The sequence below is a fragment of the Balaenoptera musculus genome, chromosome 5, assembly GCF_009873245.2.
Source record: "Balaenoptera musculus isolate JJ_BM4_2016_0621 chromosome 5, mBalMus1.pri.v3, whole genome shotgun sequence".
In the NCBI taxonomy this organism is placed as follows: Eukaryota; Metazoa; Chordata; class Mammalia; order Artiodactyla; family Balaenopteridae; genus Balaenoptera; species Balaenoptera musculus.
This window is the reverse complement of record NC_045789.1, coordinates 78,981,308-79,006,941: the sequence shown is the minus strand read 5'-3', so window position 1 is coordinate 79,006,941 and position 25,634 is coordinate 78,981,308. Positions and strand designations below refer to the sequence as shown.

General features: G+C 36.5%; 1 protein-coding gene across 10 annotated transcripts in view; it reads right to left on the bottom strand.

Annotated features, from left to right (window-relative positions):
• Nucleotides 1-25,634, bottom strand: part of ARAP2 (ArfGAP with RhoGAP domain, ankyrin repeat and PH domain 2) — a 207,940-nt gene that overhangs the window by 144,402 nt on the left and 37,904 nt on the right. For all 10 annotated transcript variants that reach the window (XM_036853114.1, XM_036853112.1, XM_036853105.1 and 7 more), the window contains 2 exons: nt 11,018-11,087; nt 4,804-4,924 (listed from right to left, as the gene is read on the bottom strand). In XM_036853114.1, the coding sequence (XP_036709009.1) occupies nt 4,804-4,924; nt 11,018-11,087 (191 nt within the window). The remainder of the gene's footprint in view (nt 1-4,803; nt 4,925-11,017; nt 11,088-25,634) is intronic.

Here is a 25,634-nt window from a genome sequence, read left to right as displayed (position 1 = left end):
ACGAATTGCAAAATTTTTTGTTCTAATTCTGTGAAGAATGCCATTGGTAGTTTGACAGGGATTGTATTGAATCTGTAGATTGCTTTGGGTAGTATAGTCATTTTCACAATATTGATTCTTCCAATCCAAGAACATGGTATATTTCTTCATCTGTTTATGTCATCTTTGATTTCTTTCATCAGTATTTTATAATTTTCTGAGTACAAGACTTTTGTCTCCTTATGGAGGTTTATTCCTAGGTATTTTATTCTTTTTGTTGCAGTGGTAAACAGGAGTGTGTCCTTGATTTCTCTTTCTGATTTTTCATTTTTGGTGTATAGGAATGACAGAGATTTCTGTGCATTAATTTTATATCCTGCAACCTTACCAAATTCATTGATTAGTTCGAGTAGTTTTCTGGTGGCATCTTTAGGATTTTCTATGTATAGTATCATGTCATCTGCAAACAGTGACAGTTTTATTTCTTTTCCAATTTGTATTCCTTTTATTTCTTTTTCTTCTCTGATGTCATGGCTAGGACTTCCAAAACTATGTTGAATAAGAGTGGCGAGAGTGGACATCCTTGTCTTGTTCCTGATCTTAGTGGAAATGCTTTCAGTTTTTCACCGCTGTGTATGGTGCTTGCTGTGGGTTTGTCATATATGGTCTTTATTATGTTGAGGTAGGTTCCCTCTGTGCCCATTTTCTGGAGAGTTTTCATCCATCATAAATGGATGTTGAATTTTGTCAGAAGCTTTTTCTGCATCTATTGAGATGATCATATGGTATTTATTCCTTAATTTGTTAATGTGGTGTATCACATTGTTTGATTTGCGTATATTGAAGAATGCTTGCATCCCTGGGATAAATTCACTTGATTATGGTGTGTGATCCTTTTAATGTACTGTTGGATTCTGTTTGCTAGTATTTTGTTCAGGATTTTTGTATCTATGTTCATCAGTGATATTGGTCTATAATTTTCTTTTTTCATGATATCTTTTTCTGGTTTTGTATCAGGGTGATGGTGGCTTCGTAGAATGAATTTAGGAGTGTTTCTCCCTCTGTAATTTTTTGGAAGAGTTTGAGAAGGACTGGTGTTAGCTCTTCTCTAAATGTTTGATGGAATTCGCCTGTGAAGCCATCTGGTCCTGGACTTTTGTTTGTTGGAAGATTTTTAATTACGGTTTCAATTTCATTGTGATAGGTCTGTTTATATTTTCTAATTCTTTCTGGTTCAGTCTTGGAAAATTGTACCTTTCTAAGAATTTGTCCATTTCTTCATGGTTGTCCATTTTATTGGCATATAGTTTTTTGCAGTATTCTCTTATAATCCTTTGTATTTCTGTGGTGTCAGTTGTGATTTCTCCTTTTCATTTCTAATTTTATTGATTTGCATCCCCTCCTATTTTTTTCTTGATGAGTCTGTGCAAGGGTTTATTAATTTTGTTTATCTTCTCAAAGAACCAGCTTTTAGTTTTATTGATCTTTGCTACTGTTTTCTTTGTTTCTATTTCATTTATTTCTGAGCTGATCTTGATCATGATTTCCTTCCTTCTACCGACTTTGGGTTTTCTTTGTTCTTCTTTCTCTAGCTGTTTTAAGTGTTGGGTTAGATTGTTTATTTGAGATTTTTCTTGTTTCTTCAGGTGAGATTGAATTGCTATAAACTTCCCTCTTAGAACTGCTTTTGCTGCATACCATAGGTTTTGGGTTGTCGTGTTTTCATTGTCATTTGTTCCTATGTATTTTCTAACTTCTTTGATTTCTTCAGTGATCTCTTCGTTATTTAGTAGCGCACTGTTTAGTCTCCATGTATTTATGTTTTTTAGTTTTTTCCCTGTAATTGATCTCCAGTCTCATAGCGTTGTGGTCAGAAAAGATGCTTGATACGATTTCGATTTTCTTAAATTTTCCGAGGCTTTATTTGTGACACAAGATGTGATCTATCCTGGAGAATGTTCCATGTGCACTTGAGAAGAAAGTGTATTCTGCTGCTTTTGGGTGGAATGTTCTATAAATATCAATTAAATCTATGTGGTCTATTGTATCATTTAAAGCTTGTGTTTCCTTATTTATTTTCTGTTTGGATGATCTGTCCATTAGTATAAGTGGGGTGTTAAAGTCCCCTACTATTACTGTGTTACTGTCGATTTCTCCTTTCATGGTTGTTAGCATTTGCCTTATGTATTGAGGTGCTCCTATGTTGGGTGCATAAACATTTATAATTGTTATATCTTCTTCTTGGATTGATCCTTTGATCATTATGTAGTGTCCTTCCTTATCCCTTGTAACAGTCTTTATTTTAAAGTCTACTTTTTCAGACACAAGTATTGCTACTCCAGCTTTCTTTTGATTTCCATTTGCATGGAATATCTTTTCCCATCCCTTCACTTTTAGTCTGTATGTGTCCCTAGGTCTGAAGTGGGTCTCCCCGGGATCGAGTGGGCCAGGCGATCGCCCTTGGCTCCTGTCTCGCTCCTCCTGGAGGGCCCCTCCTGCCTGCCTCTCCTGATCTCTGCAGCCTCAGGGGTGCCGATCCTGTCTGGCCTCCACTTCTCCTCCTCCCTCACTCACCCCACATCCTACCGGTTCACTTGGGGGTTCCTCCCATCTCCTTGGGCATCAGGGTCCCCCACCAGCGGCTGGCAGGCACCCTAGTTGTGGGGAGATGCTAACTCCATGTCTTCCCACACCGCCATCTTGATTCCACCCCCTCCATATACTAAGTTTACATCATAAAGATGAACTATATACCCCCGAGGGACTTATTGGTCCGTTGTAGACATGTAACTTTTAAACATGTGTGGGTTGATACATTTTCTTTAAATAAAATGTGTCTGTTTAATTTGTAACTGCCACAAGTAAATATGGCTAAACAGATTTTCACACAACTCGAAGCTTTATTATGTCTATCCTAAAATGCAGACTCTGTGGCATATGTGAATTTCCCTATGAGAAGCCAATGGGAAGAGGATAAGCACCTCAAAGAAACAGGCAATCAGCTCGGGCAGTGGAGACCAGAGCATAAGGACTGACCATTCTGATAGCCAGTCGAGAGGAGCAATGCCGTGTGTTTTAAGAAAATACAGAAAAAGAGAAACTGTGATTTCAAAAAAGAGTCTCATATTGAGTATCACAACTGTGGATAATTTTCTGAATTTCAGGCATTTGATTCATAATACATATGTCTATATCAAATACTCTAGGACAGGGGTTGGCAAACTTTTCTGTAGAGGACCAGAGAGTAAATATCCCAGGCTTTCCTGGCCATACAGTCTGCAGCAACTACTCAGCACTGCCACTGAGGCACAGAAGCAGCCATAAGGCAACATAAATGAATGAGAGTGGCTGGGGTCTAATAAGATTGTACTTACGAAAACAAGCAGCGGGCCAGATTCAGGTTACAGGCCAGTTTACCAACCCCAGCTCTAGGCTACAGTTCTTGGCATTTGTTTTTAAATAGCAAGTCAAGTGAGAAACACTTTTTACGTTACACCTGGGCAGTATATACATAGGTATGTTTCACACTATGAGACTTACACTTACTGTAGGCAGTGCACTTTGATATTCCTTATTCTACTGTATTTTATATTTGTTTGGTTTTTGTTTTGCGGGACTTTGGGGGAACCATCAGAAACCACTACGCTGATCTCACAAATTGACAGTGAGTGACTCACAGTTTGAAAAAAATTTGCTGCAGTGTGAGCAGCAGTTGGGACTTATCCATTTACTGATTATACCAAGTAATAATGGAAGTTTTTCAGTGACATAAAGTATTTATTGAATACTTTCCATGTGCCATGCACTGGCATATGTTCCAGGAATCCAGCAATTAAAAAAAAAAAAATTGCCCCATAATACCTAATATTGTTGTAATTTATAAAAGGTAAATACTTACATGTGTAAAATAGGATAATAACTGTACTACCTACAAACCTCATGAGACTATTGGGAAAATGAAGCATTTAGCAAATATCACATATTCAGTAATTTTTCCATACCACTATTATTCAAATAATTAAGTACCAAGAAGTACTTTTTAAAATCCAGTTATCATCTTTACTAAAATAAAAGATGCTTTAAGTTAAAATTCTAATTCTTTAGTTAATGAAGATGGCCTTATTTACATTATTTAAAAGTAGTACTGATATACTGAGAGTCAATCGAAGTTACAACAGAGAAGTTTAATTTGTCTGTCTCTCCCTCCCCCATCTCCCCAACCCCAAAAAAAAAGAGTCAGAGAAGATTTAAAGGTTTAGACTCCATCCACAAACCATGTGCCATCTTTAGATCAATTTTCACCATCAAGTGACCCACAGCAGATGATACAGGTGAAAAAAACTCAAGAAATATAAAAGATACTCCAAAATCTATCTTAAAATGATTACCATGCCTGCTTGATCATAAAAATAGGCCACACATAAACTTCATAAAACCAATGTTTTAATTGTTAGAAAAATTATTTTTCCACATTGAATAACTATTTTGCATTATCAACAGCTAAAAGTGAGCTCCATAAGAGCAGAGATTTTTGTCTACTTTTCTTCACTGCTATATTCCCCAAATTTAGAAGAGTCCTTGGCACTTAGTAGATTTGCACTAAATATTTGTTGCATGAAAGAACAGTGAACAAACAACAATGACCTGTCAATTTGTTTATGTTTTAATATAATGGCATTCAAAAAATTAATATAAAATGTAAATCATTTAAAAGTAACATATTTAAAGATTGCCTGACATTTCTAGCTTAACTGGTTTATTAAATCTTAAGATTGGTCAGAAATTAATGTCTCTCTTTTTATAGGGATAAAGAAAGAATCTTACCTTCTTTTTCTACTCTAAAAACAAAAGTTCTTTGTGTTGTAACAACTTCAAATTTGTTGTCTCCTTGAACTCGTACCGTAGATATAGCAGAAAGGGGAATTATTCCTTTTGAATACTTCTCCTGTATTGGTCAGAGAAAAAGATCCATAAAGAAGAAACATTAAAACAAAATTCCCATAATCAAAAATAAAATGGCAAGATATTTATAAGTGCTTCTCTTTCATAATTTCAATCTAAAATTTTAAAATCACATATAAATAGCATATATCCTTATATAGACTTAATTCCCCAGAAAGGAAAATATTAAGTGCCCCTTCCAAGTGAGATGTCTTTTCACTTTCTCTTCATCTGCAATTAAGAGACAATGACTCACATACAAACAACATAGCAGACCAGCAATACATAGTTCCAAAAAACAGCGGTATGTTCTTTGAAACAATCTGGTCAAAATGATTTTATGGTGTTTGCAGGCATCTGCTGGCCATTACAGGTACTGTAACTACACCATTTCAAAACCACTGTAACATATTGTGAACAAGAATATTATCTAAGAAACCAGACTGTTGGATTGTATCAATTAACCCATATTACTCAATGCTCTGGTAATGAAGATCTTAATCTCACACTGCATCACTTTTTATTCTCCAGTGACTAAACAGTGAAAAAACATGGATTCGGCTGTTTGCAATTGGCATATGCCTATTACAATTTTGCTCAAGAAAGTCATTCTTAAGACTCTTGATAACTTTCTCCGTCTGCATTTTCCTGGACCCTCCTAAACCAATTGGCATAATCATCGCCCCCATAATTTCAACTATTTACTAAGAGTGTAACATTTACTGGGCCCTGTGTGGAAAGAAAATTCCAAGAGTACTTATACATTCAAGTGGCCTCAAAATGAAAAACCAACTAACCAAATGAGAGAAAAGTTTAAAAATGAGTACAAAACATGGGAAGTAAGAGTATGAAGATGAGAATTCTCAATTCTGCTTACAAGAGGTCAGAGGTATTTTCACAGAAATAGAGACATTTGAACCTGACTTTAAGAAACCTTAAGTTAACCAAATAGATAAGTGAGGGGGCAGGGGGTATCCTGGCCAGAAAGACTGAATAACAGGTGTAAAGTAGAGAAGTTAGAGGAGTTGCAGTGTCGAGTCAAAAGAGATGAGGCTAAAAACATAAATCAAGGCCACATCATGAAAGGTCTTAGTGTCAAAAGAGTTTAGACACAACTTTATGGGGTTTCTTCTACAATTCCTTTCCATCATCCATGGAACCATCACTTTTGACCCGGGTCCCAAGTATCTGAAACAACTGGTTAGGAAAAGAATGCACTAAACCATTCCATGCAGATCACAAGTGTCAAGTTGACATTCCTCCCAGCGGCAAACCCCAGCCATACATAGGAGATAGGTAAAAGACAGTTGCTGCGAGCAACATGGCAGTCTACTGGGAAGTTTCTCCTCTGCCAGTTGAAGAGATACACTATACTCTCATGGTATTCCCTCTCAGTTATTTGACAGTTTCTTCTACTCTAAACCCCATTCCTGCCTTTATGTATCCATCAAAATCCTATCCATTCTTTAATGCCATCTTCAATAACAACACCATGAAGGCTTTTCTTTATCCTCTCAAGCAGCCAAAATCAAGTAAGATACTTGAACTGTGATTTAGGAAGATGAGGTGGCAACTTCCTGGAAAAAGGGGAGGAAGGTCAAGGAATAAGTACTAACAAAGTAACTTTTTCTCCCCCTTATTTTCCATTTTTTTGGTTTTACCTTCTGTCCCTAAGGAAAAAAAAAATCCCTTCTTACTATTTCAACTACCAACTTTATGTGGAGAATTCTAAAATCTGTCCCTTCCTTCCTTCCTTGTCCATTTCCGTCAACTCCACTCCCATATTTTGAATCATCAATGGGACATATAACTGTCCCATAACCACCTCAAACTTTAAAACTGAATTACCTCCTGGAAACATACCCTCCCTCTATATCTGTCCATAAAAATATCACTCTTCTGGTCAATCAGTCTTCAGTAGAGTAGCCTTTGACTTGTGCTTCTCTTTTGTACCCACATAACCTGGGACTCTTCCGACATCTACATGGTCAACTTGCTCCCTACCACTTCCTGATTCTTTCTAGTCACATTAGCTTTCTTGAAGTTCCATGAATACATTGTGGTTCTGCTCAGTCCCATGACTCTACATACTCTGTTCTGCAAGGAAACATTTTTCATACCCATTTTCACATACTTACTGCCTCTACATCTTTCCTATTTCAGCATGAATATATGCTCTGAAGAAAGCCCTCTGACCAGTCTCTTCTCTCAGGCCCTTCATCCTCACCCAGCCAGATAACCCTAAATTAACAGTAACCTGTACTTTTCCTCTATAGCAATTACTAATTCTAATTTAAATGATAATTCTTTATATTTACCGTGGGATCATCTGATCAGTACAGTCCTTCCAAACTGACTGTGCATCTTACATCTATTTTCTCATTACCTTTCACATAATCAGTATTGCATATTTTCTGAATGAATGAATCCTATGTCCAATCAAGCACAATTATACAAACTCCAACAGCTCATTTTTAGTATTTTTTGAAATTCATTTTTTTAAACACCTCCACTGGCCTATACAGCCTACACCCTGATAAATTAATGCCTGATTTACTGCACACTCTCCTGATTTCCCTCCCTACTTTCAGCTTGTTTTCCCTCTCACCTTTCCTGCATATTATTGTTCAAATGTCATAGTTGGAGAGAATAAAGGAAACATTCATGGAGGAGGAGAACAGGATCGGTCTTGAAGTTTGCACAGGATTTTCATGGATGGTAATGGCTAATGAGATTCAGAGGGAAGAGCAAAACCATGGAGGTGAAAATACAGGAACAGACACACAAGTTCTCCACAGTTGTACCAAGACACTGTTGAAAAAGGTCACTGCAAAGAAACACATGACATGATTGGCTAAACAAAGAAAACCCAATAAATGCAAGTGGGTTACAATGGCAATATTAGGCAACACCAGACCAGGAAGTGCTCTAGGAATTGACAGGAAGGAGAGAATGTCTCCCTATTGTCAGGCAACCTGAGAGATTCAAAGGGGCACAGCACCTTTGGGGACAGTGATACAGTCTCTCTGGCTGTAAGTTTGTAGTGGCTGAGTCCAGATAGTGAAAAATCCAGAATATCCAGAAACATTTATTTTCTTTATCCCCCAGGTGATCCACTGTCAAACTGTAGTTTGCCTAAGAATTAGAGGACCTTAAAAAAATACATCTCTAGTGAGATAATTAACTATATGTTGAATAAAACGTTACCATTAACGCATTTTTCAGTAGAGAAAAAAATGAAGCAGCATTGTAGAGAAAGACACAGGAATTTTAAAAAGGAGATTTTTCCTTCTTCTAGATCTCTTCAAAGAGATTGAAAAAAAAATTCCTTAAAAACATAACAACTCACCAACATGCCTACAATAATAATGTTGTTTAACGTTAGTACTTATGGAGGAGTAATAGAAAAATAAATTCCCCAGAAGTGATAAAAATGTACTTAAGAAGCGGAATACTCTGCTACTTTAACCTCAGGAAGTTGTAGTTTCTCTAATGGCTCATCTATAATCTTTTCTGAGATTCTAAGATAAATCTCAAAATTTTTAACACTGTAGAGTTGATTTTACATTTCTATTCTAACACACAATAAAGACAAAACAGGAAAAGAAAAAAACTAAACTAAATGACACTAGGCTCAAAATGACTGCATTTTTCAGCGTGTGAAATTTTCCTTAAGGAAAGAAATTCTAAAGCATCCCTTGAGCCTATAATACCCAGATATCTAGGTCAAGTTTGCCATTTATCTACCACTTTCAGACAATGAAATGACCACAGGTCAATTCTGCTCACAGCTGAGTGAGAATGGGGGTGAGTGAGATCTCTTGGCAGGTGACGAGATATCAAGGCTGTTGGGATGATGTCATTTTCAGTAATACAATGAAATGGCCTTGCTGAGACATGATTGAGCAGCACTGAGGAAAGCAGAAGATAACTAGGGGAACAGGCAACTCTGCAAACTACCTCCTGAAAGCCCAACCACAGGCTTCTCAAGGGCACATTTAAACACTGAAAGACACAACTCCTTGGTGCACAGGACCACGAAAACTGCACACCCAGCTGAGACAGAAGCTATGGCCACACTTATGCTCTCTGTTCACTGGCCTTGAAATCCCCTCTTCCCAGTCCACCAATCCATCCCTTTTGCCAGAAGGGTCACAACAGAAACCACGTCTCCTTTTAGGAAACACCCATCCTAGTGTTTTTGGTTTTATTTGCCAACGTGAAACCACTCATCTGAGTAGTAAAGGAACGAAATGCCATAGGAAACAAAAATTTGATTTTTTTTTTTAATTTTAATGTCAAGGTAAAGAATTTGTAATAATTCATCTTAACAAACTTTTTATCTCAACTTAAAACCAAGGCTGCATCGTTTTTATTGCGTCAGTGTGGATAGGTGCTCAGCTCCTCACTACAGTTGAGATGAGCTTTTAAAGGACAAACAGAGTGAGTCTGGTTGGACAGAGACACTAGAAATTCTCTCTCCTGAATGATAATGATATCAACACCAGCAGAGCCTGATGGCACAGAAGCCTGTCTCACTCCTGAATAGTTTTCTTCCTCATTTCAAGCAAACCAGAGAAGGGCACAGGTGCTAAAGAAAACCAGGGGTCAGATTGCATCAGATACAGAGACTACATTTTACCCACCCTAGGTTACAGAAATTGTCTCAAGATTCAAATGAACAAGCAAACTAAAAACAATAGCTAAGGCAGAAAACTAGCTTTTAAAAATGTTCATCCCATATCTTGCAAATGTCAAAGGGGTGTGTTTAAACCTATCTGATGCTTTAGTGGGATCACTGCAAAGTGAAAGCAATTAATACTTCTCTAAACTTTCTATTATTCTTAGTGTTGTAACATGCAGTGTGTATTACTTTCTGTCTAAAAGCATACGCTCTTCTTCCTTGTAGCACTGATCAATACATGAAAGGGAATCTAAATCTCTATTTGAGCCACAAATAATACCAATATTAGGCAGTGAAAAATCGCTAAATAATGAGAAGATAATATTAGATTATAAACTATAAATAAGAGGATGTGGTTAAGTGTTAAATCAATATATTAAAAGAATGTATATAGTTAAGATTGTAAAATTATATGATTTTAACTAACAAAAAATACGGTCTATTTATTAGTTGCAACTTTTTAGTTAAGGAAATTTTCAAACACACAGAAGTTGAAAGATTAGTACAACGAACACTCATAACCTCAACTGGACAGTTGTTAACATTGCTATTTTTTGTTCTACCTAGCTATGCATGTGTGCATATATATATACACACACATATATATAAATATACACATATAGAGGGTATATATAGATAGGTAACATCTGAAAGACATTTGCGTATATAATGACACTTCACCCCTAAATATTTCAGCCTACATCTCCTAAGAATAAAGACATTCTCAGCCCTAAGGTGAAGGACATGATCAAAATAGTATCATGTCCGTTAAGACTCAACTGCCTAAAGAATATATTGTAGCCACTTGCACATCAAGATATTCGGTGTGCTCTAACTCCAAACACAACCTTCTCAGCTTCGTCTCCCACTAGTCTCCCGAACATACTCTATTTTCCAATCAGAGAATCTGGGCATCTCATTGTTCTCTCTGCTATCAAGTCCTGTTCTTTCTAGTTTCTTTACGTACAAACATTCTTCTTTCTTCAAAATTCATGGCCATTAGAAATCTCATGCAAGAAGCGTTCCTTGGTTCTTCCACACCCCTTCCAGAGGACAAAATAACCTCTCCTTGCTTTGCCATTTTCTACTTGTGGCGTCATTTTGTAAACATTTTTGAGCACTCTCTAGGATAAAGGCAATTTCTTATGTATCTGCATATCACTTATAGCAAATCCTGTAGTTTGCAGGAGATATTCCATAAATAATTGTTAGATACGTAAGTTTTAAAAAATCCCAATTTTTTATGTCTGGGAAAAGTTAAACTATGGAAAGAGTTAAGTGTTTTATCCTATGCAAATTCTTTTCATATTCTTAATCCAACTCCTATTCTTACAGACCAAATCACGTGCTTAGTTTATTGAAGTACACTCAGCATGCATAGGACAATCTTTGAAAACTGTAAAACGTACTTACCTTATCGTTATTGTAATAAGAAATGCTAAGGCCATCAAATTTCACCCATCTCTTCTGAAACATGCGTTTTCTGTAAAACGTATGAAATTGTCATTTTACATTTAAGAACCATGCACTTGGATTTTAAATACATTTGTAATATAGAACTGTGTTGAGTACATTCCAATTTGCTAGTAAGCAGTGAAGAAAACAGTAGGCTATGACAACGTACAGTTTTGGCAATGGTACAAAGGAAAGGAAATACGTACAATGACACTTTCTAATCAGTTGACCTAGGTGTTTTTAAAAAAGGATACTGCTAACAGTGTCATCATTTTTGAAAATGTAACTTGCAGTGTCATTATCCACATCGGTAAGGTTGAGTGGAAAACAAAGTGTGGTCAGAAACACTATCATGGCACCCATATCCCTTAAAGGAGATAATTCCTCAATGAAGTTAACATAAATTTTTATCCTTCATTAAGCTTATAACATTTTATCTTATTTTTTAAAATTTTTGATTTTGGGCATGCATAATATTTTGCTAAAATAACAAAGCTTTGTCAATTGGATTTACATAGATATATTATTTAATTCTGATCAAATAAGCTGAAAAGGCCCTGACTAAATATGGAGAATCATTTGCAATCATCCAAAATTCATTGAAACATTAACATTTTGAGAAAAAGAATCATATGAAAGGCAAATGCAGTTTAAAATGGTTACTGACATGAGAAACAAAGCAAAATAATGTCATCATATGTTCCCTATTTAGGCATAAAGGAGAAAAAGATTTTCTGACTATATAAGGGAAAAGTGAAGACCCATTTCTAGTTGGGCTTGTTTTTGTTTTTTGTTTCAGTCCCCTTCCCCGAAGTCAGACAATCCTAAAGGTTGTGAATGTCTTATTCTCTATATGACTCTCAGTGTGAACTGATACAGTCTAGATACTTTTAGCCTTTATCACAGATAATATATGAAAACTAACTTCCTGTTTAAAAAACCAGTCATCTCTAAACAAATAGGTAGATAACCGCGTCTACCTCTTCCTTTTGCAGTTTTCTAACATGTTTAAGATAAGGAAATGGTATAGCTTTCTGTGGTTTTCAGAAGACTTAAAGGTAGAAAAAGCACCTCAGAAAGTGTGGAGAACTTGTCTTCTGGGCTCTTTCCTGGGCCACACACACCTATTACTCTAGTGAAATACAGTGAGCTGCCCACATTGATCATTAGCCGCATTATTCTGCTTAAGATAAAATTAGAGCAAACCTGATCAAACTGAGAAAAGTTTCAAAATTCATTGGTATGGACAACACTTTCACATATAAGCACTGAATTAATCATGAAGTAATAAGAACATAAGACCTTACAATTACATAACTACAACTAACGATCCAGCCCTCTTTCCATCTTACTCCCTCATCCTTCTGCTTCTTTTTAACTTCCCTTGGCCTGTCATGTGTTCTCTTAACCTTGCAACATCCAACAGTGCCGGTTTTCATTTCCTTCACTGACTCAAAGGTTCTTCAAGTTGCCAGCATTAAGAGTTACAAGGTAAAGAAATACTAAGCAAACACACAATCATTATACATTGAATAAAATCACTTAGCACTCATTTCATACTGTCTGTCACACTTAAAGGCAGGTGAGCAGACATCTTCCCACACAATCTCAACAGTAATTCTATAAATCAAGATTTTGCTTTAGGCCCACCTTACATGGTGAATAGCAGTAAGTGAGAGCTCAGTAGTACATATAATCGTCCATTTTAGAATAAAAATAATCAACATCTGTGGGAGATAACGGCCTTAGGACCTTCCATTACCCCTCTAATTCCTTTGCTAACTACTGCTTACCTTTCAGAGTTCCACCTAAACCACCTATACAGATACTCCTTCCCTGATGAGCCAATCCAAAGCAAGTCACAAAGCTGTCCTCTCAAAGCACCCTTTCCTTTTCCTCATGGCACTTAACACAATCTCTAATTACATGTTTGTTTAGTTGCTTGATGTCTCCCACACCAAGCATGTTTCACTCTCTACGCTATGATCAGCAACTAACACAGAGACACATATGACACTAAAAAAGAATCTGTTCAATGAAAGAGTGACATGATTAAGCACATATCCCCTTAGCAAAAAACAGCCAGATGACAGACAGATAAAACCTCAAATGACCAGCACTCAAATAACCAGAATATTTTAAAAGAAAGGCTGCCAGAAGGCGAGAAAACTTCCGAAACCTCAGAGTTAGATTCGAAGTTTCAAAATGTGCCAAAGCTGGAAGTGAAAACAAGTTTAGAACCTACTTTTTTTTTTTTTTTTTTTTGGCTGTGTTTGGTCTTCATTGTGGGCTTTCTCTAGTTGTGGCGAGCGGGGGCTGCTCTTTGTTGTGGTGCGCGGGCTTCTCATTGCGGTGGCTTCTCTTGTTGCAGAGCAAGGGCTCTAGGCACGCGGGCTTCAGTAGTTGCGGCTCGCAGGCTCAGTAGTTGTGGCACGCAGGCTCAGTAGCTGTGGCGCACGGGCTTAGTTGCTCCACGGCATGTGGGATCTTCCCGGACCAGGGCTCGAACCCGTGGTCCCCTGCATTGGCAGGCGGATTCTTACCACTGCATCACCTGGGAAGTCCCTAGAACCTACTTTAACATGTCTTACTTAAGATGGTTTAGTTGCGGCCACTTGGACTCAAAGTTTTCTTAGAATTCCATCACCATCTGGATAGACAGTTTGAGGTCTGAGGCATCATCCAGGAACTTAACATTCATGTCCACAGGAAAATGAGAAGGAGAGGAGGGAGGGCAGACAGCTCAGAGATCAGTCAGAGATGCTACCATGTGACAAGCTACAGTTCTCAGGCACTGACTAGAAACCACACACTGGATGCTTGGCTTTCTGAAGAAAGCCAACCAAAACATCAGCCTCTGAGAGACTCAACTCCTAAGATATTCCCCCAACTATTTTTTAATTTTCTCAGCTACCAGGTGACTCTTAGATGTGTTCAGCCATTTTAATCGAATATTTTGAAAGGTTAAATCTGTTTAATAATCTATGGAAGGACAGGTAAATAAGACAAATCCCAGCCCAGTCTGAAATGGAATGAGAGTGTGGCAGCTGAAAAATCAAATGTTCTGTAGTTGGAGAGAGCCACTTTGCTATCCTGCCGTTAAAACATTACTTCTGCTACCATTCATTCATCCAGTCGGCCATCAAATCTGTGGGTAACTATTCTGTGGACACTATCCTCCAGCCATACTGCCCCCTCTGTCTAGATGCTTTCTTGCCTCGTGGCCTTCCCATATGCCATTTTCTTCATTGGAATGCTCCCTGCCTGCTCCTGACCTGGCTGGCTCCTTATCCTTGAGATCTCGGCTCAAAAGTCATTCCCCCAAGTGGCCACCATTGAGTAACACATAGATCCTTCAGGTTCCTTTGGTCTCTTGCTGCATTTCTTTACTTAATGACACTTAGCAGAATTTGCAATTATATATTTGTTTTGTGTCCTCCACCTCCCATACTAGATATTGAGATCCTTGAGTGCAGAAACCATTTGTTTTTTTAATCAGTGTAAAACCAGCAACTATCACAGTTTCTAGCATATAAAATATGCTGAATATCTAGTGAATAAACTAACAAATACGTATGTTTCTCATTGCAAGATGCTTCCTCAAATTTTCATGTTATGTATAGAGAAAACAAATACTACTAACAAAACCACTTCACCATTAATTTCATTTTTTGCTTTCTTCAAGTACAAAGATCAGAATTTTTATATGACAAAAGCTTTGTAATTCATCATTAGTGTCCATGTAATTTTAAAATACATTTTATAGTTAAATATTTTTTAAATGTATTCTTTAAGATGTATGCATTTTGTACCTCCCTATTTAAAAATTCAAATTAATAAATTAAATGTTTCTAAAACTAAATTTATATAAACATGTTTAATCTATTTTGCTCATTAAATGTGTCAACATTCAATTAGTTATTTTCTGCATGTGAACTTCAATACTGAATTCTAATAATTGGTTAATTAAAGATAAGAACTTATACTTAGATCCTTTCTCACAATTCCTCTTTCTAGCAAATGGAAACTTGAATTTAAACTGTTAAACTCAATAAATTAATCAAAATTTCAACTATTGATATATAAAAGGGAAAGCTTAAGAAGCACTGTTTCTAAATTTCAATAAAATTTTAAATTAAAGTATTGGTGAATAGTAAATTTTTAAGAATTATCTTTTCTGTACCAGAGTTAGATATTTTTCTCATGTATTTATAAAAATCTACTTGATACCAGGCAACTAAATCCAGTGTAATTCTGTAAAATTAATCTATTACACACAATTAGAGGTTTCTAAAGTACTTTAAACGCTTTCTCTGACATGTTATATCTTTCCCTTAAATTTCAATTAACAATTTATTTAGTAAATGTTAAAAAAAAAAGACAAAGTATAAAATACAGTGTCACTCTAGTCTGTGTTCCTACTATCACATGACACAAATTAGAACTGAGTAATGGATTATTATACAGAGAAGAGATTTTAAAGCCTGTCAATAAAGAACTTACTTGGCACAATAATCTTGATAATAAAAACAACACTTACATAGTGCTTTGTTCTAGGCGCTGTTGCAAGCCATATACAAACATTAATTCATTCAATCCTCCAAACAATCATATGAGGCAAGTAAGATTATTATTCCCATTTTACAGATGAAGCCACAGAGGAGCTGGCAGGTTAAATAATTTGCCCAAGTCACACAACTGATAAAGATCATTTCTGTGAGTCAAATCCAGGCAGTCTGGTCCCAAAGTCTATGCTCTTAACAACTACACAAAACAGACTCTGGTACATTTTATGGCAAAGCACCCTCAATATCCCTTTAGGTAGCAATAACATTTGACCTTTACCCATTTAATATGTGAGTTCAGTTCTGCAAAGTGCTTCAGAATTCCTTCGGGAAAAAAAGGTAAAGTAGACGTGAAAAATATTAGCCTAGGTTTTATCCTATTTTGTTTTTAGGGTTCTAAAGGAAAACATTTCTTTGAGAAGCTTTTCTTAGAATAATTCATAAGGCATGTGTGGTGTTATTGAATGGATTTCTATAAGCACTTCCCCTGAGCTCTAGTAGGGCAGGTTGTGTAAAGTTTCAACTGCTATCATAAATGCAGCCTCGCCATCTGGTGTCAGTTTTTGTTGTCTCAAAAACTGTGTCTTAAAAATTCTTTTTTAACAACAGTGTATATACAAACAATTACATCTCTATTTATGAAGTATATACATGAAGGCACTCCTGTTTAATTTCAATCCTAAGTGCCAGAAGGGTTTTTTTTTTAAAAGATTACATCTTTTAGCTTTAAAAAAACTACAAAATTGGATAAGCATGCTAACCAATGATATTAATTTAAAGTGGCAGAGGCTACCAAACTGTCATCTTCAAACATCACATAACCGAAATGAACCTCAAAGTAACTAAGTCAAATTTATGGCTTTTATTAATCATGGTATTTTAATCATCAAAAAATACTTCTCAATTATTCTAAACAATATCTAAGAAAAACGGTATCATAGACATGCTGTTCTAAGTCAAATTTATGGCTTTTATTAATCATGGTATTTTAATCATCAAAAAGTACTTCTCAATTATTCTAAACAATATCTAAGAAAAACGGTATCATAGACATGCTGTTCCAGATTCACCTGCCTTGTTTATATAATCCTGAAGAATTATATGCATATTTTATCTTATTTTCTGCTCTAACACTAACTAGACTCAATATTTTTTAGAACTACTACAATTTCCAAAAGTATAGATTTTTGTTTATCTAATTACTCATTTTTTATTTAGTTATTTTATCTCATTACTCTTAAGTATGAGGCTTTTAAATGCTGCAGTATTATATGACCCAGCAATCCCACTACTGGGCATATACCTAGAGAAAACCATAATTCAAAAAGACACATGCACCCCAATGTTCATTGCAGCACTATTTACAATAGCCAGGACATGGAAGCAACCTAAATGTCCATCAACAGACAAATGGATAAAGAAGATGTGGTAAATATATACAATGGAGTATTACTCAGCCATAAAAAAGAATGAAATTGGGTCATTTGTAGAGACGTGGATGGACCTAGAGACTGTCACACAGAGTGAAGTAAGTCAGAAAGAGAATAACAACGCATATTATATGTATATGTATATTATATGTATAACATAAATAATAAGAACCTGCTGTATAAAAAATAAATTAAATTAAATTTAAAAAAATAGTAAATGCTGCAGTATTAGTTATGAAGTGTTTTATAGACACATATCCAAGGAATTATAATATTTCTAGAAAATATCAGCCCTTTTTTCTAGACTGTATTTCCTCACTTTTAAGTAAACCAAAATGACTGTTTCCAAGATTATATGAACCAAAATGAGTTGGGGCCAAAAAACAAAAACAAAACAAAAATTTTCTGAAATCCCAGCTTCCATTTCTGCTTTAAATGAGAAAAAACAAATTTTAAGATAAAATCTCAAGTGCTAAAAGGAGTTTTAGAAGCCAATGATAAAGCACAAATTTTAATGTGTGACTTCCAACTTTTACAATATTCACAAAGAGCTTTGTGCTTATATGATATGGTATGTGAAAAACCACGTTAAAAGACTCAGACCTCTTTATTTTATGGAGTCATACTCTGTTAAAAAAACAAAAAATCCAACATGAAACCAGCTTCTAGTTAAGACGACCAATGAAAAGTTTGCATTTATCTCTACTCCTCCTAAAACCTCAAAGGATTAAAAAAACAAATAAAAATAAATAAATAACTACAAGCCAACACTGACTGAAAAAGTAAATGATAGCATCAGTATCAAGAAATCAGGAAAGCCTAAGAAGGGATAGGAACTAACTCAGGAGGTTTCAGAGAACTGATTGCTAAGCCTCCAAGAGATCAAATTGAGAGGAAAACCAATTTACTCACAAAATTTCAGAAGGTCTCAGGAGATACAGGCACAAGTAACTCTGGAAGTGACTATGAAGGAGAGGGGGTGCTGAGAACAGAAGAGTTGTTGAAAGGCAATTAAAGAGATAAACTTGCACCCCTCACCACTCCATCCCAGAATCCCTCCCTTACTTCTCAGCTGGAAAACTGCCCCTCCTCTTCCTCAACAGGATAATAGGGTTTTATTCACTGGAGAAGATCAAACAGGGGTCTCTGGACTGGGAGACTCAGACAAGGCTAAAGGTAGGGGACAGCACTAAAAACAGTAGAATCACGTCTATATCATAAATATTTATACTCAAAGTCCACGTTCCCCACTGAGCTCCCAAAAAGCCGTTAACCACTCTTACCACCCTCAATAAGGAGATTCATTTAAAAGATACTGGCATGAGGAGTCTCCAAGGAAACACATTAGGAAAGCCTAGCAAGATCATCTTACAAGAAATAGACAGAGAGACCCATCAGGGCCTGATCCAATCAGCTCTGTAGGATCTCATTTTAAATGAACAGCCCAAACAGAGAATCATTCATGAAAGGAAGAGGCAATAGATAGGGCAAACTTCACTGTTGTCTTATTCTAAGAAACAGCCACAACAGCCCCAGCATTCAGCAATTACCACCCTGATCAGCGAGGAGCCATCAACACTGAGGCAAGACTCTCCACTAGCAAAAACGTTATGACTTGCCAAAGGCTCAGATGATGGTTAGCATTTTTTAGCAATATATTTTTTTTTAATTAAAAAAATTAAAAGCCCAAGATTAACAAAACATTTGAGGAAAACATCTCTAAGGTAAAAGATGGGGAAGAAACCCTCCTCCAGAAAATTGAAAGAAACAGACACTACAGGAAAAGAAAGCTTCAAAACACTTATTAATATCCATAGAAAGATAAGAGAATATATTATGTCCATGGAACAATAACAGTACATTATAAGACGAACAGTCAAAAGAAAGAAAGTGCTTTCTACATTAAATATAGGTAAACAAAAAACAAAAGTGGGTTAGAAAATACAAGCTAAATAAGCTTTCTTAGGGGGCTGTACGATGGTGAAATTGATATGTGTATGTATTTTGATTACTTCACAAACTCATAGTCCTGAGGAAGAATTTGTGGATAAATGAATTTTAAGTACATAAAAAACTAAGCAAACCAAAAAAAATCAATAATTATTAACTCCAAGGAAAACTAAAGGTTGCAAATGAAAGAAAAATTAACAATATGTTGCAAAGCTCAAATATGAGTAGCATTTACATAGATATTAAGAGTATAAAACTAAATACAGGTATAACATAGACATTTTATATGGCTACTTTAAAAGAATGATTACATGGGAACTGTGTCTATGCAGGGGGGACAGTGGGTGAAAATGAATAAACATTATATTCCACAGTAGTGTCTCAACAGCTAATTACTAACGCTGAAGAGTCAGAAAGAAACAGTATGAAAAAATTATTAAGATAAACAAAGTAACCCTCAGAATGGGAGAAAATATTTGCAAATGAAACAACAGACAAAGGATTAATCTCCAAAACATACAAACAGCTCATGAAGCTCAATATCAAGAAAAAAAACAACCCAATTAAAAAATGGGCAGAAGACCTAAATAGACATTTTACCAAGGAAGACATACAGATGGCCAAGAGGCACATGAAAAGATGCTCAACATCACTAATTATTAGAGAAATGTAAATCAAAACTACAATGAGGTATCACCTCACGCCAATCAGAATGGCCATTATCAAAAAATCTAGAAACTAATGCTGGAAAGGGTGTGGTGAAAAGCAAACCCTCCTGCACTGTTGGTGGGAATGTAAATCGATACAACCACTACGGAGGACAGTATGGAGGTTCCTTAAAAAACTAAAAATAGAACTACCATACGACCCAGCAATCCCACTACTGGGCATATACCGTGAGAAAACCATAATTCAAAAAGGGACATGGACCACAATGTTCATAGCAGCACTATTTACAATAGCCAGGACACGGAAACAACCTAAGTGTCCATCAACAGATGAATGGATAAAGAAGATGTGGCACATATATACAATGGAATATTACTCAGCCATAAAAAGAAACGAAATTGAGTTATTTGTAGTGAGGTGGATGGACCTAGAGTCTGTCACACAGAGTGAAGTAAGTCAGAAAGAGAAAAACAAATACCGTATGCTAACGCATATATATGGAATCTTAAAAAAACAACAACAAAAAAATGGTACTGATGAACCTAGTGGCAGGGCAGGAATAAAGACGTAGACATAGAGAATGGATTTGAGGACACAGGTGGGAGGGGGAAGCTGGGGCGAAGTGAAAGTAGCATCGACATATATACACTACCAAATGTAAAATAGTTGGCTGGTTGGAAGGAGCAGCATAGGACAGGGAGACCAGCTTGGCGCTTTGTGATGACCTGGAGGGGTGGGATAGAGAGGGTGGGAAGGAGGCTCCAGAGGGAGGGGATATGGGGACATATGTATGCATATGGCTGATTCACTTTGGTGTACAACAGAAACTAACACAGCATTGTGAAGCCATTATACTCCAGTAAAGATGTATTAAAAAAGAAAAAGATAAACAAAGTAAGTACCAAAAGAAACTACTAAAGAAAGCAGGAAGTGGCTGCCTCTTGTGATAAAGTGGGAGAAGAGGAAAACTGCTTTTTTTCCTCCAGTTTTATTGAGATATAATTGACATACAGCACCATATAAGTTTAAGGTGCACAGCATAATGATCTGACTTACATACATCATGAAATGATTATCACAGTAAGTTTCGTGATCATCCATCATCTCATACAGATGCTACATTAAATATAAAAAAAAATCTCCTTGTGATGGGAACTCAGGTTTTACTCTCTTAACAACTTTCGTATAGAACATACAGCAGTGTTCATTATATCTATCATGTTATATATTACAAGTACTTATTTATCTTATAAACTGGAAGTTTGGACCTTTTGACAGTCTTTATCCAACTTCCCCTCTCCCCAGCTATTTTTTCTTAATAAGCCATGCAGAACTTTCAGACGCTTTAAACCATGTGCTTTTATAACCACTAAAAAACTTAATTTTGCAAGTTTAATGTGAACACATGATTTCTTTACCTTATAATTGCCAAGGTGAGAACTGACTAGAACTTACTTTTGGTAACATTATCAAAGGTCACCTGAAATGAAATGATGCTCTTCTGAAAAGAAAGCAAGCTGAGGTTTACTGAGTCCTGCTTAAGGGGCTCTGTAGTCAGACCCAATATTACCTACTTTTCCAACTGATCCCACAGAGGAAGCCTTGACCTTACACTTTTATGTGTGGGAAACAGCGGTTCTGAGACATTGAGTCACACAGCAAATGAGCGATAGCTTGACAATTCTAATTTCTGTCTGATTCCAATACCCTCATTCACTTCTCTGCAGCTAGACTGACTGAAATTAGCCATGTTATTTTAATAAACACTAAAACTAAGAATTTTTTCCTCAAATTACAAATAAAATATGGAAGCTTTTTATTTGCTTGGCATGGTCTTCACAAGTTATGTGTGATTTGAGAGAAAAGGCCAACTAGTTCACCAGTATAAAAAAAGATACTTTTTATCAGAGATTTAAGATTCAACTTCAAGTTCAACATGGTGATTGATATAGAACACCCTGGTCAGATAGAGAGACTTGTCAACTTTCCACTACATCTGCTTTTCACTGAAAGGCTGGCCGCAGGACAGCTCTCCCAGGAGGCTTGAGGCCCTCACACACTTACGGAGCAGGTGGGAAACTGCCCCACTAAAGCGGCCTTGGAGATTCTGGGCACAGACTGGAAAGTCAGCCACTGACAAAGTTACCAATAGTATAAGTCCTGATCTCCCTCCAAGTCATGGGTGGCTTCTAAGTGATCTCTCAATCACTGTTTGTGAATTTGACCCCCTTTTTGGTAGTTGATCACTGGCTTTTTCATTTTCCCTAGTTCTGTGTTCAACCTGGACATGTAATTCTCTGGCAGTTTCTCCCTCCTGGTCCTAGAGCCTAACTTGCGTCTTCCATAAAATAGCCTCAACTAACCCCTCTATTTATCTCATAGACTTCAGGACATCCAGATATCACCGACATCAGTGCCTTTTCACTCCCTCTAGCCTGAAAAGTATTTCATCTAAAAACGCCAGTTGAAACAGTATCCATTTTCCAAAGGTCAGTCGAGCTGCTATTCCTCCTTAGAAGATCTCTGAAGAAATGTTTTCTCAACCCCTCTGTAACCTCATGATTCTGTACTCTGTGGACCTTTCTGTACCAATTATTATACGTTGTCTTTCAAAATTATTTTTATTTGTATTTTTTTCTGCCCAAAGTGGAAGATACAAAAAAGGCCAGGAACACATCTTGCTTATCCTTGTATTTGTCCAGAAATTCTTGAGCATATTACATACACAAATTTCTAAGTTAACCTTGCGTGTTCAGCTCCTGCTGTCCGGGACTCACATTACCACACGATGCTTCTCTACGGTTAAAAACATTAATTTTTTAAAAGAGGAATTTAGCTGAGTAAGAAAAAAAGTTCTAAAACATCTTGTCAAGTAAAAATATGAATTCTTCAAGATATATTGCAGTTTTTATAACTATGCTCAGTGCATGATACCAAACACACAAACATCTTTAGAAAACAGCAGGTTAAAAAGTCAAAAGCATTTCCTAGTTGCAGATATTCTTGGATATTTCAATATGTGGTTCTCTAGAAGGGGTGTGGCACATTCAACCACGTTTTCTTTGATTTACAGAAACTCACAGGATTCTTCCTCTGAGTTGCATATTCAGGAAATTCTGGAATAAATTCTATCCAGTCTTCCATATTTGCATCTACTCAGACTTGCTGTAAAGCTTGAGCTTATTAGTTGCAGATAGGAAAGGGGAAGGAAAGAGACTTGTTTTTTTATCTTCAAAACCCAGTGAGGTTTTTTTTTTTTTTTTAATAATTTTTTACTTTTTTTTTTATTAATTTCAGTTTTTGTTCCTGAAGGTTCTATTTGATTGTCCAGTTGGCCCAGTCATTTTCAATAATCTCTTATTCTTTTTTTTTTTTTTTTTAATTTATTTATTTATTTATGGCTGTGTTAGGTCTTCATTTCTGTGTGAGGGCTTTCCCTGGTTGTGGCAAGCGGGGGCCACTCCTCATCGCGGTGCGCGGGCCTCTCACTATCGCGGCCTCTCTTGTTGTGGAGCACAGGCTCCAGACGCGCAGGCTCAGCAATTGCGGCTCACGGGCCCAGTCGCTCCGCGGCATGTGGGATCTTCCCAGACCAGGGCTCGAACCCGTGTCCCCTGCATTGGAAGGCAGACTCTCAACCACTGCGCCACCAGGGAAGCCCCCCAGTGAGGTTTTTTTTAACACAAGACCATTTATTAAGTTTCTCATCTGCCTCACCTGTTTGAAACACTAACAACAAACCCAAGTTCAACATTTTATCAAGTTTTTTCCATACAATTTTTTAAACCAATAGTATAAGGCTATATTATAATTAGATCATTCTAATAGTTAAATAAATGTTCATACTTTAAGCTCAGCTGGAAATGTTTCCATATTTCTCTAGTTGCATGGTGTTATACAATTATTTTCTTACTAAATATTGGGCAGTTTTCACATACTGTGCATTGATTCAGAACTGGCATTTCCATTTCAAAGCGAACAGACACTCAATCACATGAAATAAATCCAGATTATGAATTTGATTACTTTGTTTAATGTCACTCATGACTGAGGACAATTTCCAACACTATTTGGAGAAGGATAACCAAGTATGGCTATTTTTTTTTTTTTTTTTTTTGGCGTATCCTGTGGGATCTTAGTTTCCTGACCAGGGATTGAACCCGGGCCCACAGCAGTGAGAGCACAGAGTCCTAAATACTGGACAGAGCAGGGAATTCCCACTATTTGTTTTTAAACTGTGTTTTGACAACACATGTACTCACATACAGAAAACAGCAGGTTAAAAAGTCAAAAGGGTTTCCTATATGTCTATAGGGGGGAACAGAATTTAAATAAACGCACTGAGAGTTCACTGCTCTGTTAATGTACACCAGCACTATCAACGGCACCAGCAGATTTCCAACCAATACAGTGTCTGGAGTTTAGTTTTTACTACAAGATCCCTATAAATTAAAAAATAGCTGTTTTAGAAAGACAAAGAAAAAACGATGTCTAATACTAGGTTTTTATAATAATTCATTCAACAACAAACACTAAGAATATCTACCACATGCTAGGCAACCTTCTAGTTGCTGAGGATACCACAGTAAACAAAAACCAATATAGATGACTGTCCCCATGGAGCATATATGCAACAAATAAATCATCAAGTATATAAGCTATGAGAAAAATAATTAAGGGAGTGATGGGGTGGTGAGGGAAGGGCAGTGATAATATTAACTTTGGTGTTCAGGGATTCGTGCAAAGGAGACTTTAGAGCAAGAACTTGAGGGAGGTAAGGTACAAGTCATGCTGCTCTCTGGGTACGAGCACTCAGGGCAGAAAGAAGAACAAGTTCAAAGGTACCCGAAGAGAGATCCTGCTTCTTATTATGTCTAGATTTGATAGAATAATAAAGTAGTTTCCTTTTTCTGTAATCTATCAGGTTATAATTTTTGATGTGGGGCCCAAAGGAGATGGAGGAAGCTGGTATAAGATTTCAGCCAACCCTCAAATCTGTTTTATGCTACTATGGCCCACAAGCCAAACCTGGCCCATTAAATGTGTTTATAAATAAAGTTTTATTGAAACACAGCCTCATTCATCAGTTTACACATTCTCTGTGGCAGCTTTCATGCTACAACTGCAGAGTTGCTGAGCTCCCACAGACACCATATGGCTGTAAAGATTAAAGTATTTATTATCTGACCCTTTACAGAAAAAGTGTGCTAATACTTTCTCTATGGAATTCAGAATGCCATCAAAATCAGTGCTACCTGCACCAAAGAGACATGTGACCATGAGGTAAACAAAGCTCAGTAACCTCTGCATAAGGAATGGGTAGGCATAATTTTGTCTAATTAATGAGCATCTTAAACACCCTCACCATAGCCTACAGAGTCTAACTAGAAAAAGGAAAAATGGAGATTCCATTTGTGGTCTAATAAATACATGCTTCTTGGTCAGTTACACATATTTCTTTTAAGTCATAGCAACATAATCATGGAGAAGAGCTTTTTAATTTCTTGGTGATATAACAAGCTCCTTTGTTTACTTTCCTAGCTGCATCCTGGTAACCTGGAAAAAGACTCTGAAGTCAGAAAACTCAATTATTTTCTCTAAAATGGAAAAATAAAAATCTCAAAAAATTACAGCCTCTAACCTTAGGCAGGTTCAGAATAGAAAGGTTGGAAAGTCAGAGTTCTGATAAAAAGAGAGAGAAAATGTTCTAACTATCCCAGAGGTGGCCAGTAATGGTGAAGCTTTCTCAGTGTGCCTGCAACATAAACATACTAACCCTGTCAAGATCGAGGTACCACCCACCAGAGATCATTCAGGAAACCACAGAATCTGCTAAATCTTCCAGTGATACTTTGAGAGAGCACTGGGATCTCCCTAATCATTTAAATTCTACAGAAATGAAAGACCTGAGACTATTCCCGCGCAATGTTTCATTCCACCAGTGTGTATATTTGAGTAATG